Genomic DNA, 15,976 nt, shown 5'->3' on the forward strand with positions numbered 1-15,976 from the left:
CATGTTGACCATTTCACCTTATGACATTATCAGGATATACCGAGGGTATGTGGCCGTGTGCGCTAACCTGCAGTGAGGGCCGTTTGATGGTGTCCAGCAGTAATCGGGCTCTAGTGGCCACCGCGGGGTTCACGTCCTCTATACTGGCCAGGAAGCAGCAGAATGCGTGAGCCAGAGAATATTTCAGCAGGTGACTCTTAGTGAGTGAACCGATGTCCAGAAAACGGCACAATACTGCCACGCGCTCCACTGCACCATACAACACATTATTCAATACTGTTCTGCCAGTAATGATATAAAAGACATGAATAAAATACATATTAAACAAATAATTACATGACTCGTTTGCAGCAACCCCATCAGGCCCAATATTGCAGTCAATTAAAGAAACTAAAGTCCAACTCGATAATGTTAATCAAAAAGAACATATTTTCAATTACAGAGGTTATGTTTCATTCATTTCGAGCATAAGGATAAATCATGAAAATATTTATCAAACCAAACTATGTACTGTATATAGTCAGTGTTCTTCTTCCCTCCTATCCTATGTCAATAATTGTTACAATTACAAATGTCTGATACAAATTTCTCTCATGATAGCGTTTTTTATGTTTCTCTGTGTATAGATGCAATAATAAAAATAACAAATAAAGTCAATAAAGACATTAAGACATAAAACTTTTCAGTTTTTTGAAGACATTTTTAATGAGCTGCTATGCAGTTGCTTGGCTGTTCTGGGTGGTTGCTTGATGGTCCTGGTCCACCAGAAAAGAGTCCTGCACCCCCAGCTCTCTCTGATATTTTGCTCTCTAGATCTGACTCGAGTCCTTCTTTCAATGTAGGTCAATGTTGTTGTTGTTGTTTTGTTTTGCCGTCCTACACCAGGTGAAAATGCTAAGTGTGATCTGTTAGTAAAGTAACAGCACACCTCTCCTCAACAACACACATGATTTGAGGGATCATTCATGTCTGGAGCACAAACGCTGCGGAACGACTTAAACACTGAATGTTTAATACTTTAGGGTAAGGGGTTTGTTCAGTTTGAGCAATAGTAATAGTGATGCTTGAGTTAAAGAGCACTGAGTAAAGTTTTTAATGGAATGGAACATGACACTAGATGGCACTGCAAACAATAATGAACATTTTTAGCAACACATCACCTTCACTATCCTGTTAAATAGTCTTTATCAGGGCAGACTGTTGTGTTTGTTCATGTGTGAAATGCGTCAGAGCATATAAAGGGATGTTGGTGAGATTTGTCTACAGCTGAAGGTCACAGAAGTCACAGCTTCTGCTGTCAATCATCATAAGAGGCTATAATTAATCCCACAATTCCTCACTGCTCCAGGGGCCGGTTGCACCAGCTACAGTATACGTAAGTTACAACTTAGCCTGGTTGTGGCTTAAATGGGCACAAAGTCACAATTTACACACTACTAAATATTTGAGCGTTGCACCTGTAATGGTAGCCAGCTGATAGATATCTGTGCAATGTGTATAAACCTCACTCTCCTGACCTCAAGAGGTGCACTAGCGACTAACACTAGAGGCTGTAGCCTTTAGTCTCCTTGTTAGCGCACCTGCCTCTCACGCCAGAGACGCCGGTTCGAGTCCTGTGCGGAGCAGGGCAAGCAAGACCGGTTACACACCGGTAGAATGTAACCCTACATATAAGCTAATATTTACGGAAGCCTCCGACCAGGAGTAACGGATGGAATAAAAAAAGCATACTCAATAAATTACATCAATGAGCTCATGTTTTACGTGACAGACTTTAATCCTTTAGACATGTATGATGATGTTGATTTACACTCGTTTACATTTGCGAGAGAGAATATTATGTAAAAAAAAAACCCACTTCATAGTGACTCTTCAGCATGAAACCGATCTAAAGTGCAGTTTTCAGGGTGCGTCGCCCAGTGTCAAGTTTCAACACATACAAAATATATAGGATATTAAAATGAATAAATGCCGATGTTTCCAGCCTGTTGTATTAGTATGTATTTATTGCCTGTTATTATTTTAGATACAGTTCCTGAATATTGTTATTTACATTGGCTAAATGTACTATTTTTTAAATCTACTTTTATTACGTACCATATTTCAATGGGTATATAATTTATTACAGCTGACAGTTACGTGAGCAAACAAGGTCTGAACATCAACACTAACAAGATAAAAATGCATGTCTAGGGAGCCTGGGTAGCTTAGTGAGTACTGACACTGACTACCACACCTGGAGTCACGAGTTTGAATCCAGGGTGTGCTGAGTGACTCCAGCCAGGTCTCCTAAGCAACCAAATTGGCCCGGTTGCTAGGGAGGGTAGAGTCATATGGGATAACCTCCTCGTGGTCGTGATTAGTGGTTCTCACTCTCAATGGGGTGTGTGGTAAGTTGTGCGTGGATCGTGGAGAGTAGCATGAGCCTCCACATGCTGTGAGTCTCCGCGGTGTCATGCACAATGAGTCGCGTGATAAGATGCACAGATTGACGGTCTCAGAAGCGGAGGCAACTGAGACTTGTCTTCCACCACCAGTATTGAGGTGAGTAACTGCGCCACCACGAGGACCTAAGTAGTGGGAATTGGGCATTCCAAATTGGGATAAAAATACTTTTTTTTTCAAAAATGCATGACTTTTTAACAAATGTTTAAAAATGTAAAGGCTGCTTATTGGATCAATACAATTAAATGTCATATTACATGACTACACATTACTTTACGGAGAGCTTATGACCTACTAGCTAAATCTTGCCTTAAGGACAGGTGGTGCCACCAAATTAAGCACTGACTTAGTTACAAACTAACTAGTAGTTATTAAGCCCTTGTGATCTTTTCGTCCCAACTTAAGTGAGACCTACACAGAGATGGTGCAACCCTACCCAGGATACCTGAACGGTATCCATGGCAACAGTGAGAGGCTAAAAAATTAACAGAAAATGTGTCGAGAGAGACAGAGACAAACCTGCTTCAAAACGGTTCTTCCAGTCTTTGTGGTTGAAGCTGCTGTCCACCAGACGCCAGAAGATATCAGCAGCGTGAGAGAGAGAGAGCGCATGCAGCAGCTGCGGAGCGGCCAGAGACGCCAACTGACAAAACTCTGATTTCAGCATCGACCACAAACTGAAGAACACACATAAAGTATTCAAATTTAAAGACAAAATTTCTAAGTGTCATTATGACAACCCTCTACGGACATGTTGGAGAAAGAATCACCATTGGCTAGTAAAGTTTTGTTTTCACTCGTCAGACTTTTGACGAAATATAAGTTTAATGCAACTGAAAACTAAATAAAATATTAAGAAAACCAAGAAGGGGGCATCCTCACATATATATATATATATTATTCATATATACTGTATGACTTCACATAATATAGTATGCAGGATTGTACATTTTATTTTCATATTTTATTTTTGATCATTTAATCACATTTTAGGTTCTTAAAAAAGCACAAATTCTATCATTCTATCAATTTATATGATTTCATAAAACTGCATTTTTAATAATGATACAAGCTGTTGCATCTATTTGAAATTTCATATACATGTAAAAAAAAAAAATATTCACAAGGTTGGAACCTAATAATGAACACAGAATTACACATAGAAAATTATATATATATATATATATATATATATTAGGGTTGCTCCGATACTAACATTTTGGCTTCGGTACGATACCAGCCCTGGTACCTCGGTATCGATACTAAATCGATACTATAATCACCAAATAAAAAGCCTCGAAAATGACTTGATTAAAAGAACTGCATAAAGTCTTACATATTCAAATTATGCATTTTCCATTTGAATTTTTTCTGGATTCCATGTTAAATGTTTTAATTACATTTTATGAACAAATTGTGTTTTAAATAAATTAATTTGTACATTTTTAATCAAATAAAAATATCACAATTATTATTATTATTATTCAAATGTTTTTTTGCAATTTTATTTTTGGTAAAATGAAATGCTGCACAACAGAGCTTCACAGTATTAATGAAAACATTAATGGAAAAAAAAAAATCTGATTACCTGTGGCACAAGGCTGCTTGTGTTTGTGATATTGCTTACACATAATAATAATAATAATATTAATAAAACAACCATTTAATATTACATAATTGTTATTATGAGTATTATTGCTACTTTTTGAATATTTTTTATACAGTAGTTATATTTTTCTCTCTTAAATTTCACGCATCCATTTAAATAAAGCTTTCATTTTAACAGGACTTTTATTTTGACAGACCTTTGCGTTCTTACTGTTTTTGATGGGTTAGTTATATCAAGCTTCCCGTTACTGCTGGGATACTCCCATCACCACTCTCAAGCTGAAATCTCTGAGCTGCACCCGAGGAGTTCATTTAAGTGTTAACAGCCATTTATACTCTTTATAATTAAAATATAATTAAATTATATTATAAAAATAATATTTTAAGTGCTAATATATTAAAACTACTGTGTTAAAAAAAAAAAAATAAAAAAATTTTTTTTTACCAAACCCTTGCATACATTGTGCCTTTATATATTTATGCATTTACACATGCATTACACTTACTACATTACTACATTTTGTTACATATTTGATTATACAGTATGCACTTGTGCAATCTACATTGAGTTTACAGTACACTGATATGTATAACAAGCACTAAATTGTTACTGTCTCTTTAAGAGAACTGCAGCTCCACCAGCAAATGCTTACGGTTGAATGAGTGCAGCGCACATTAAAGAGAGAGAAGTTAAACAGTGTTTTTTCTCTCATCTGTGCAAAGTATGATTAGAAAAGAGAATTCAAATTCAAATTCAAATTCAAATCACTTTATTGTCACACAGCCATATACACAAGTGCAATGGGGTGTGAAATTCTGGGGTGCAGTTCCGATCAACATAGCAGTCGTGACAGTGATGAGACATATACCAATTTACAATAACATCAAATTAACACAGCACAATTTAAACATCTGATATACTCATAATTACACACAACACAATATACAAATAATAACATACACTGTACAGTATACAATACGCACTATATAGATACACATTATTCAATAAAAATAAAAAATAAAAATATATAAAAAAGTATATATAGTATATATAGAATGTACAGTATTGTACTGTATTGACATTCAGGCTGTCGGTTGATAGTCAGTTGTTAAGAGAGAATATAATATAATATAATATAATTTATGACAGTCCAGTGTGAGATATAACAGTAAGGGTAATAAAGTGCAGTGCTGATGAATTTTGATCGTGGGAGATCAAGAGTTCAAAAGTCTGATTGCTTGGGGGAAGAAGCTATCATGGAGTCGGCTGGTGCGGGTCCTGATGCTGCGATACCGCCTGCCTGATGGTAGCAGTGAGAACAGCCCATGGCTCGGGTGGCTGGAGTCTCTGATGATCCTCCGAGCTTTTTTCACACACCGCCTTGTATATATTTCCTGGAGGGAGGGAAGCTCACCTCCGATGATGTGTCTGGCAGTTCGCACCACCCTTTGCAGTGCTTTGCGGTTGTGGGCTGTGCTATTGCCGTACCAGGCGGAGATGCAGCCAGTCAGGATGCTCTCTACAGTGCAGGTGTAGAACCGTGTGAGGATGTGGCGGTTCATTCCAAACTTCCTCAGCCGTCTCAGGAAGAAGAGGCGCTGATGAGCCTTCTTCACAACAACTTCAGTGTGGATGGACCATGTGAGTTCCTCAGTGATGTGGACACCCAGGAAATTGAAGCTACTGACTCTCTCCATTGGCGCTCCATTGATGGTGATGGGACTGTGTTCTCTGTCTTTTCTTCTGAAGTCCACCACAAGCTCCATTGTCTTTACTGACGTTGAGGGAGAGGTTGTGCTCCTGACACCAGTGTGTCAGAGTGTGCACCTCCTCTCTGTAGGCTGTTTCATCATTGTCAGTGACCAGACCTACCACCGTCGTGTCATCAGCAAACTTAATGATGGCATTGGAGCTATGTGTTGCCACACAGTCATGTGTGTACAGGGAATACAGTAGTGGGCTGAGAACACAGCCCTGCGGGGCTCCAGTGTTGAGGGTCAGTGATGAGGAGATGTTGCTGCCTATTCTAACCACCTGGCGTCTGCTTGACAGGAAGTCCAGGATCCAGCTGCACAGCGAGCTGTTTAAGCCCAGAGCCCGGAGTTTCTCATCTAGCTTGGAGGGCACTATGGTGTTGAATGCTGAGCTGTAGTCTACAAACAGCATTCTCACATAAGTGTTCTTTTTTTTCCAGGTGGGAGAGAGCAGTGTGTATTGTAGATGCAATGGCATCATCAATGGAGTGGTTGTTGCAGTAAGCAAACTGCAATGGGTCAAGAGAGAGAGGCAGCACAGAGCAGATGTAATCTCTGTTTAGTCTCTCAAAGCATTTGCTGATGATGGGGGTCAGAGCAACAAGACGTCAGTCATTTAAGCAAGTGATTTTTGATTGCTTTGGAACAGGCACAATAGTGGATGTTTTAAAGCATGTGGGGACTACAGACAAAGAGAGGGAAAGGTTGAAAATGTCCGTAAAAACACCAGCCAGCTGGTTCGCGCACGCTCTGATGACGCAGCCCGGAATGCCGTCTGGGCCCGCGGCTTTGCGGATATTCACCCGTCGGAAGGATCGGGTTACATCCGCTACAGAGACGGAGAGTGAACTAACCTCTGTAGCTTTGGCCACGAGAGCTCTCTCCGCGAGGGCGGTGTTATTTTCCTCAAAATGAGCATAAAAAGTATTTAGCTCATCCGGGAGAGAGGCAGCGGTGTTCATGGCGGAGTTTTTATTCCCTTTAAAGTCCATGATGATGTTAATTCCCTGTCACATGCTTCTAGAGTTGGTGGTGTTAAACTGTCCTTCAATCTTGTTCCTGTACTGGCGTTTTGCGGTTCTGATAGTTTTTCGGAGGGCATAACTGGCTTGTTTATGCTCCTCCGCGTTCCCAGAATTAAAAGCTATTTATCCATGGTTTCTGATTCGGATAGATCCGTATTGTTCTGGTCGGAACCACGTCCTCTACGCACTTTTTGATGAAACACATTACGCTATCAGCGTAAAGCTCGATGTCATCATCAGAGGCGGACCGGAACATCTCCCAGTCCATGTGATCAAAACAGTCTTGTAGCGTAGAATCTGATTGGTCCGACCAGCACTGGATCGTTCTGAGGGTGGGTGCTTCCTGTTTCAATTTCTGCCTGTAAGCGGGCAGAAGCAGAATGGAAGAGTGGTCCGATTTGCCAAATGGTGGGCGGGGGAGGGATTTGTAGCCATCCCGGAACGGAGAGTAGCAATGGTCCAAAACCCGGTCCCCTCGTGTGTTGAAACTAATGTGCTGGTGATATTTTGGTGCGACTGATTTTAAACTGGCTTTATTAAAGTCCCCGGTCACAATGAACATGGCCTCAGGGTGCGCGGTTTCCTGCTCACTTATACTCCTTTACAGTTCCTTGAGTGCCCGGTCTGTGTCGGCTTGTGGGGGAATGTACACAGCTGTGATAATGACCGCTGTGAATTCCCTCGGTAGCCAGAATGGTCGACACAGAAGCATAAGAAATTCCAGATCAGGAGAGCAGAAAGACTTGATAGAATGTACGTTCCTCTGATCACACCAGGATTTGTTGATCATAAAACATACACCACCACCTCTGTTTTTACCTGAGAGGTCTTTCGCTCTGTCCGCTCGGTGCACGGAGAACCCCGTGGGTTCAATGGCTGAGTCTGGAATCTCCGCAGACATCCAAGTTTCCGTAAGGCAGATAATGCAGCAGTCCCTTGTATCTCGTTGGAAAGAGATCTGCACTTTCAGCTCGCAGAGCTTGTTATCCAGAGACTGAACATTTGCCAGTAGAATAGTGGGTAGCGAGGGTCGATTTGCGCGGCGTTTTACTCTGATGAGAACGCCGGATCTGTTTCCCCTTTTCCTTTTGCGTTTCCGCAGCCGTGCTGCCCAGACAAAGGGCTCCGCTTGCGTGTTTGTAAACAGCGGGTCAGCATTGAGAAATTTGAAGTCCGAGAAACAGAGAACATTGTGAAAACAATCCTTGGAAAAGTTCAACCAAAATTAGAGTTGATGTCATTAAACGCAATGTAAATGTAATTATGGCATATCACAGCTCAACTAAAGCGATGGTGAAAGCGTGATCACGACACCTCAGGACCCACTGCAGCCAAGTAAGGTAAATTTCCTTCAGATTGTGTGCTCACGAGACACAAGCAGTTAAAGACTAGGCTGAATCCAGCTTCTTAATTGCCCGCTTCTTATTTACTAAAAGGATTGTGGTGCTTAAGTCCTTCTTCACCACTACACAACTCAATCCCTGGTGAGTAAAATCTGAATATTTACTAGCCAGTGGCTAATAAAATACATATTTTAGTCACACAGCATAAAATTAAGTCACATATGGGAGTGATTTACTTGCAATGTAGAGGGCTGTTATGTGGAGTCTATATTCACAATATAACACAGCCTCTCACTCCTTACTGACTATCTATAATTGTATTTATTTTTGTATAAAGATGCCAGTAGATTTAATATACTGTACATGCAGTGAGTGATGAAGAGACATAGACAGTTATAATATTGTGATTCTTACCTAGGAATGAGCATCTTCTCCTGTATGTAGGCCAGGAATTGTGGGTGATCTTTTCTGGCATGATACAGGCATTCTCCATGCAAACACAAGATCTTCAGACAGTTGAGCATGTTGAACAGGATGTCTGGCTCCTCAAACTTATTCATTTCCTGAAGAAAACAATTATTAACATATGACCACAACATGAACAACGTGTGTGAGTGTGGGCAGGTTTAAGTGGTTTATGAGGACTTTTTTTTTAGGTTATAAACTGGTAATAAATGTGGTTTATGAGGACATTTCTAGTGTCCCCATAATTCAAATCTCTTAAAAAACACACTAAACGATGTTTTATTGAAAATGTAAAAATGCAGAAAGTTTTTTGTGAGGGTTAGGTTTAGGGGTAGGGTTAGGGTTAGGGGATAGAATCTATAGTTCATATAAAAATCATTATGTCTATGGAGAGTCCTCATAATGATAGCTGCACCAACATGAGTGTGTGTGTGTGTGTGTGTGTGTGTGTGTGTGTGTGTGTGTGAGTGTGTTTAGGGGTAGGGTTAGGGGATTGAATCTATTGTTCATATAAAAATCATTATGTCTATGGAGAGTCCACATAATGATAGCTGCACCAACATGTGTGTGTGTGTGTGTGTGTGTGTGTATGTGTGTGGGTGCTGCTTACCTGCAGAATGGTGTACAGAAGCTTGAGGGAAACGGGAAGCTGTAGGTAGCAGAACTTCCTGTCAGCGCTATTCTTTAACGCTATGAAACAGAATATTCATGATCAAACCAATGTCAAGCACAAATTATATGTACATAATCAAATTTCCTGTGAAAATACAAATATTTTATGAAAGAGCTTATGTAAGCAATAAGTGTTAGTGTGTTAGAAAATGAAGCTCTTGTTGATTGTTGTTGAGTAAATGTGCTGCGTGCAGATCTGTGCTGTTGTCATGATCACGTACGGGGGATTTCAGGAGAAGGGCTAGTGCTTCCGGGGTTTTCCGTGCTGGACGGATTGTCTCCATCAGCTCCATTTTCTAATTTGAGAGTGAATTCTGCTTGAGGAAAAACCAAACTCTCCTCCAGACACTCAGACGGCTCCTGTTAAACACACACATGCTTAATACAATGAGAAGCAGGGTTATAAAAAAGGTTATATGCTGTTCCCTTTCATGTCAGTCACTTTGATGCTGCGTCACTATCTGACACTAGGGAAATGGTATACAAACATGTGAAGGCAAGTTCTGAGACTCATTAGCCTGTGTAAACCCAAGACCAGCCAATGGTCTTCTGGGCAGCCATCACTGTACACAAACAGGTCAGACGTATACCAGTCCTGTGCACGGTTTACATAAACCCAAAGAGCCCTGATTCATTTAACCATTTGATCTCAGGCTGACTAAATGGCAGATGTGAAAAGGCCTGCAACTAAATCAACTGTTAATTAAACGGGGTGGAGGCCACCTTAGGCACATACCCCAACTACGGTCTCAGGATAATGAGAACCCAGGGATGAAATCAGACAACAGATTTCAATGGCTCAAAATAGACAAGGGCATGATGACCAACTGAAGTTTTCCCTGATTCATCTTGACCCACTGACATAGCTGCCAAACAGAACTTGGGGGAAAACAGCACACAAGTTTGATAACAGGCATCACTTTAAAGAATGAAGCTTCCTAGTGGAGGGTGCAGGATTTTCTCCACCAGAGCAGAGGGCAAACCAGCCCGCATCAGTGTGCCCTGTCCAGGGGCCACACCAATAATTTTCACTATGGGGAAGTCATAACTCTTTCCCCTTGGTACAAGAGAAAACTGCTCTGAAATTCAGTTGTCCCAGCATATGCGCCATGTATAATGAGAGCAAGTAAGTTTCTGTCCAAACAGGAGTTGGCATGCAAGTCTGAACATAGGGCACCTTGGTGGTTTGTGTAAGCCAGTGCAGATGTAGTGTCTTTTCTTTATACAACATGATGACCCTGAAGTTGCTTTCGAAAAGACAGCCGGCCAGATGCAGGGCACAAAGTTCCAGGCAATTATGTCCCAGGATGCCTGAGGCCACACACCATGAGACCAGGAAAGACACGTCAATCACAACCCAGCAAATCAGCTTCAATCGACCATGCCATGTGATAAATGACAAACGACAAACCCTGCAGTTGATCCAAATTCAACATGCCAAGAGAAACAACAGCAAGAAACAGCAGGTCCATAACCCACTGGAGATGATAGAGAGACAGAGTGCAACCCACCTTGAACCCCGAAATACAATTCTGAGTGGAGTGGAAATGGGCCACTGACATGAGTGCTCTCATCGCTACAGAATCCAGTACCAGGCAGACGAAAGAAGTTTGGACATAAATGGTTGGCCACTGTTCATAACCCTCAAAATCCCCTCGCTTGACCTCATGTCTTCACTTCACTCACTCATGCTCCTCGCTCAGACACCGCACAGCTTGGATATCGACAGGATTGAGAGGCGGCCACCACCATCTTTTCATAGTATAGAGTAAAACCTTCCTGCAGTGGAGGCAGTCGGAGTTCACGAGTGCTGCTTCATCGTGGTCTTTTTTCGATACAGTGAGAACTGTGAACATCTGAATGAAGGATGAAGCAAGAAAATAATTTTTTTTGAGGCTGAAGCCAGTATGATTCACTAGAATGAATGAATGAATGAATGAACATAACACTTATATAGCGTTTTTCTGACACTACACTCCAAGCGCTGTACACAGAGAACAGGGGACTCTCCTCAACCACCACCAGTGTGCAACATCCACCTGGTTGATGTGACGGCAGCCATAGTGCGCCAGTACACTCACCACACACCAGCTGTTGGTGGAGAGGAGAGAGTAGAGTGATACAGCCAATTCATGTATGGGGATTATTAGGAGGCCATGATTGATAAGGGCCAATGGAATTTGGCCAGGACACCTGGGTTATACCCCCACTCTTTTTGAGAAGTAAAAGAAGGGATTTTTAATGACCACAGAGAGTCAGGACCTCGGTTCAACATCTCATCCGAAGGATCCACTCTGAAACAGAGAAAGCACAAGCAAACAATACAATACATACAGGATGTAATCACTGTATGTAATATATGGTCTGACAATCATCACACCAGGCAGGTGTTCACATAGCACCAACTACTGACACAGCATCAAATTGACTGACAGGAAGGGATATCAGACACATGAGACATGCTGTATAACCCATAAGGATTTATGTGTGTGTGTGTGTGTGTGGATCAATTTGTTAATATGCGAGTATGTCAGAGTGTTGGTGTGTCTATGAGTGTGTCTTCTCACCACCAGTCGTATCTCATCGCATGGCGTCAGTCTCTGCAGTAAATCACAGGCCAGTTGATAGCACAGTATGCTGGACTGACACAGGTTACACTCGAGTGCTTTCTCATCCTTCTGACAGGTGTGTGAGCCGCCCCAAGGAGCCTGGAACACGCTGTTTATAATGCCAACGACATCACGACCCAGACTGCTCTCCAAACCCAATATTACTGCATCATCCTGCAAGTCCATCTACACATACATATAGTCAATGCTTTATTTGGATTTTAAATTAAAGATCCTAACAGGATCGAAGTATTTTAGAGAATGTGCACACACCATGCACATCAACAGTCCTCTCGTTCATGAGTTCATATTTTCATATAATCATTGAGTGAGATGAAGGTAAACATATCTTGCTAGCCATCCAAGATGGTGGGCTTAAGTATATGTTATTAATTAAATACTATTTTAATACATCACAGAAGTATATATCAGTATAGAGGTGGTGTTGGGGTGCTAGAGGTATGTGTGCAGCAGTTTATATTCCACAGAAATGTGATTCACAATTAGATGAATATGCTCCTCCTGAACATCGTTTAGAATGCCAATAAAAAGAGAATTCACACAAATCTCTATGGATAGAGGTTACAGCAGCTTCTCCATATAGCTGGACTAAATAGCTGACACAGAGCAGAACTTCACAAGTTGTTTTGCCTGCACACATATTATTTGTAAATGTGTGAGGCTACCACAAATTAAAGCAACAATTGCACATTTTGAACCAAATGCATTCAACAATTTACAAGTGACAATCCTCTATGTATTTCTAAATAAGTCGAAACAACAGTCAATTGTTTGATTATGACTTGTTTATATTCAATATGCACAGGTTTAATGTCTGTATCACACCTGTCTGTCTCATCTGAGGGAGAACTGTCTCACTGTTTTGTCTCAGATATATAATGCCACTATCAGTAAGGTAGCAAACATTTTGCTGGTGTGTTTCCAGTCAGAAATGAGCTCAGTGAAGGTCACCTGTTTAAGTATGAGGTCAAACATGAGGATGAAGCAGCCCAGATTCATATCATCATCATCGCAGTCGAGGTCGAGTGCGCAGTTGCCCGCTGCGTGACCCAGATTCTTAAAAGGGCTGCAGCGCAGAGGGCTACGGAAGGGGCTCCGGAATGGACTCGGAAATGGACTCAAGTTATTATGCTGCCCCCTTCTGCCCGGGTCTGACACCACACTCACCTACAGTACACACACACACACACACACACACATCATGAAACAGCTGCTCCAGTTCCAATAATTCCTCTATGGAATTATGGATTTTCAGATGGATTTCTTTTGAAGAAAATTTATGCTGTTTCTGAAACATAAAACATCATACAGACAAATACAACATATCAGAGAAACGGTTTTCTTTCTATTACTGTAACTTGGACAGATTTATCTTTAGCTCTTAATATACAGGGACCTCGGTAGGGCTAAATTTAGTCGACAGATTGTTGCCATGACAACCATGTTTTTTTAGTGATGAACTTAAAAATGTTTCTCTGTTTCACATGCTCAGCCGTAAAGGTCATGATGGTGAGCACATGTTTTACCCTCCGGGGTCCTGCGCTTCCTGACAGATCTGCCGCTCGTGCCTTCCTCTGATTGGCCAGTTCCTTTAGCGAATTCACACCATCAGAGAACATGTTAATGAGAAGCTGCAGAGGAACCACGATATCCAACTCTGACAGAACCTGAGGAACATCAAAACATCATCACCAATGACAGCCGGATCATATGCAAGTCTCAGGAGCACAACTGACCCTTCGCTAAGCTCCGCCCCCCTTGGCTACTGCTGCTCGCTCTGACAAGCTTTACAGAACTCCCCATAGGAATGAATGGGAGATTGCCGTGAACTTGGCAAAATATTCTCAAACTAAATTGATAATATTACTATGTGGGCTGGAATGAAGTGTGACAGTTTAAAGCATTTTTATCAGACTTTTTTTTTTTTTTTTAAACCAATTACATCATGTCATTAAAACTGTGGAGACTGTGAATTAGAATTGAGGCAAATGATTATAACAATCACATAATTAGAGAAAAGCGTCCTTTGATAGTGATAACACACATGATAACATTAGTGTAGGTGAACAGAACTGCTCATAACATCTCATAACAAACTCACTATGAAGCTTTGAACTGTTTATGCACTTTGCCTTTTACTAATACCTAAATCAATTCATAAATCAATTAACATCTTTAATTAACTAGTATTAGTTTTAATTTACCTTGGAGCAAATGTAGGTGTCCTCGCTGAAGTTATTCAAGTTCATTTGTGAATGAGAAATACTACGGTTTAATCAATTGCATGCTCTTCTCGATATTTATTTAAAGATTTTTATGACCCAGCAACAATGGTTTTTACAATTTGATAAAATCCCGCTTAACACTACTCAATCAGACATCAATCCCATAGACTCTCATTGGAAAATAATAAACTTGTATTAGAGAAATGGTGGCCGGCAACAGTTGCAAAGACAGAATTGGTCTGAAACCCTTCAAGGGGGGGCTTAGCGAAGGGTAAATTGTCAAATGAATAGAGAGAATTGACAGAGAATTCACAGATTCTGCCGTTCTAAAATGTTCTAAAATAACACAAGTCATATTAAGAGATTATTACAACAATATGAAGTCCACATAAACATCACCGCACCTGTCTCATGATAGTTATGTTATGATAATTGTGTTACATATGCTGTCTGTGTGTGTGGTTCGGGTTAGTAGCATTAATGGTGCTCACATGAAGCCACAGCAGAGCTTGTTCCTGCACTGACGCTGGATATCCGGTGAATCTGCAGCTGATGAATCCAAACATCTCCTCCATAGAGAACGGCAGCGGACACAATTCAATATCAAACATCTTACTGCAGAGACACACAACACAACAAACAAACTAAATGTGACAATATGACAAAAATACAACACACGTTTGGACAAACACTTCAGCAAGAGCTACATTCTCAAAATTCATGACATAAAAAAACCATTACTGAAACAGACATGATTTCAGCTGTGACTGTGTGAAACAAACAAACAGAATCCAGATGCGAGATGTCACTCATCAGATCTCATGAATGATAATCAAGGTAAAATTCAATCAATGGCACAATGAACTAGAAGCTCTTCATGTGACGATGGCAACACAGACAGGTGTCATTATGGTGATTAACAGGTGTAGTGATGAGAACTGCAGGTGTCAGTAACACTGAAATATTCAGTGACTCCAAAACACAACCTCATATATTTTTGTATGGCAGTTTTATATGAAGGTAAATCAGTAGCAAAACTTGAGAGCTTGCATATTTGGATTTGAGAACTTGTACAATAAATATTTGTACACGTAAGTTGAAATTTACACTTACAGCACCGATGTGAAAAGTTGTAAAATCAAATTTTTAGAAGAAGTTGAATGTTGCAATCTGCACTCACAGATAATAATTCAAAGCTTGTGTTCTGAATTCACAATTGCAGACAAGTAGTCACAAATGTGTAAAATGACATTCACATAAATACAACTACAGACACAAACTTGTATTACACATTAACTTTTGTACTTTAATTTTCGCAATACAACCACCAATCAGCACTTACAACCTATCAAATCTGGCACTGCAACTTTAAATCTTTACGCCTTGACATCTGCAACTACTTTTGGGAAAAACCTGTAGCAAAACTCACTTGTGCACTTGTAAAATCCTGATGCGAGAGAGCAAGACCAGTGTTCGGCAGGGGAGGGGCAATGAAGTCGTTTTATTGGTTGATGCCAAGCCAATGAATGCCACCGGTGTGGATCGTGTTAACTGGGGATATGAATAATTTCACTTGCCTTTTCAGCAGATTCCTTCAATGTGAATTGCCAAGGAGCAAATTATAAAAACATGTATTAAACATTATTAACCCTCTTTGTTTCATTGATGTCTGTTCAAATGAATTTGACAGTTTAAGAGCGATTTTAAGAGCGATTTTCACAGGGTAACATCTGGTTTCCTATGTTAACGTGGGACATTGGTTTGAATGGGAACTGGCGATTACACTTGTCAGAACAGTAAATCGCAAG

General features: G+C 40.6%; 1 protein-coding gene across 1 annotated transcript in view; it reads right to left on the minus strand.

Moving 5' to 3' along the window:
• LOC127411010 (protein unc-79 homolog) overlaps window positions 1-15,976 on the minus strand; it is a 135,898-nt gene that overhangs the window by 72,160 nt on the left and 47,762 nt on the right. Inside the window, exons 16-24 of the mRNA XM_051646318.1 lie at window positions 14,660-14,783; window positions 13,470-13,610; window positions 12,895-13,110; window positions 11,881-12,108; window positions 9,535-9,673; window positions 9,252-9,331; window positions 8,591-8,739; window positions 2,965-3,122; window positions 68-249 (exon numbers count right to left, since the gene is read on the minus strand). Of these exons, the coding sequence (XP_051502278.1) occupies window positions 68-249; window positions 2,965-3,122; window positions 8,591-8,739; window positions 9,252-9,331; window positions 9,535-9,673; window positions 11,881-12,108; window positions 12,895-13,110; window positions 13,470-13,610; window positions 14,660-14,783 (1,417 nt within the window). The remainder of the gene's footprint in view (window positions 1-67; window positions 250-2,964; window positions 3,123-8,590; window positions 8,740-9,251; window positions 9,332-9,534; window positions 9,674-11,880; window positions 12,109-12,894; window positions 13,111-13,469; window positions 13,611-14,659; window positions 14,784-15,976) is intronic.

This window comes from Myxocyprinus asiaticus, chromosome 20 (genome assembly GCF_019703515.2).
Source record: "Myxocyprinus asiaticus isolate MX2 ecotype Aquarium Trade chromosome 20, UBuf_Myxa_2, whole genome shotgun sequence".
NCBI classification, from domain to species: Eukaryota; Metazoa; Chordata; class Actinopteri; order Cypriniformes; family Catostomidae; genus Myxocyprinus; species Myxocyprinus asiaticus.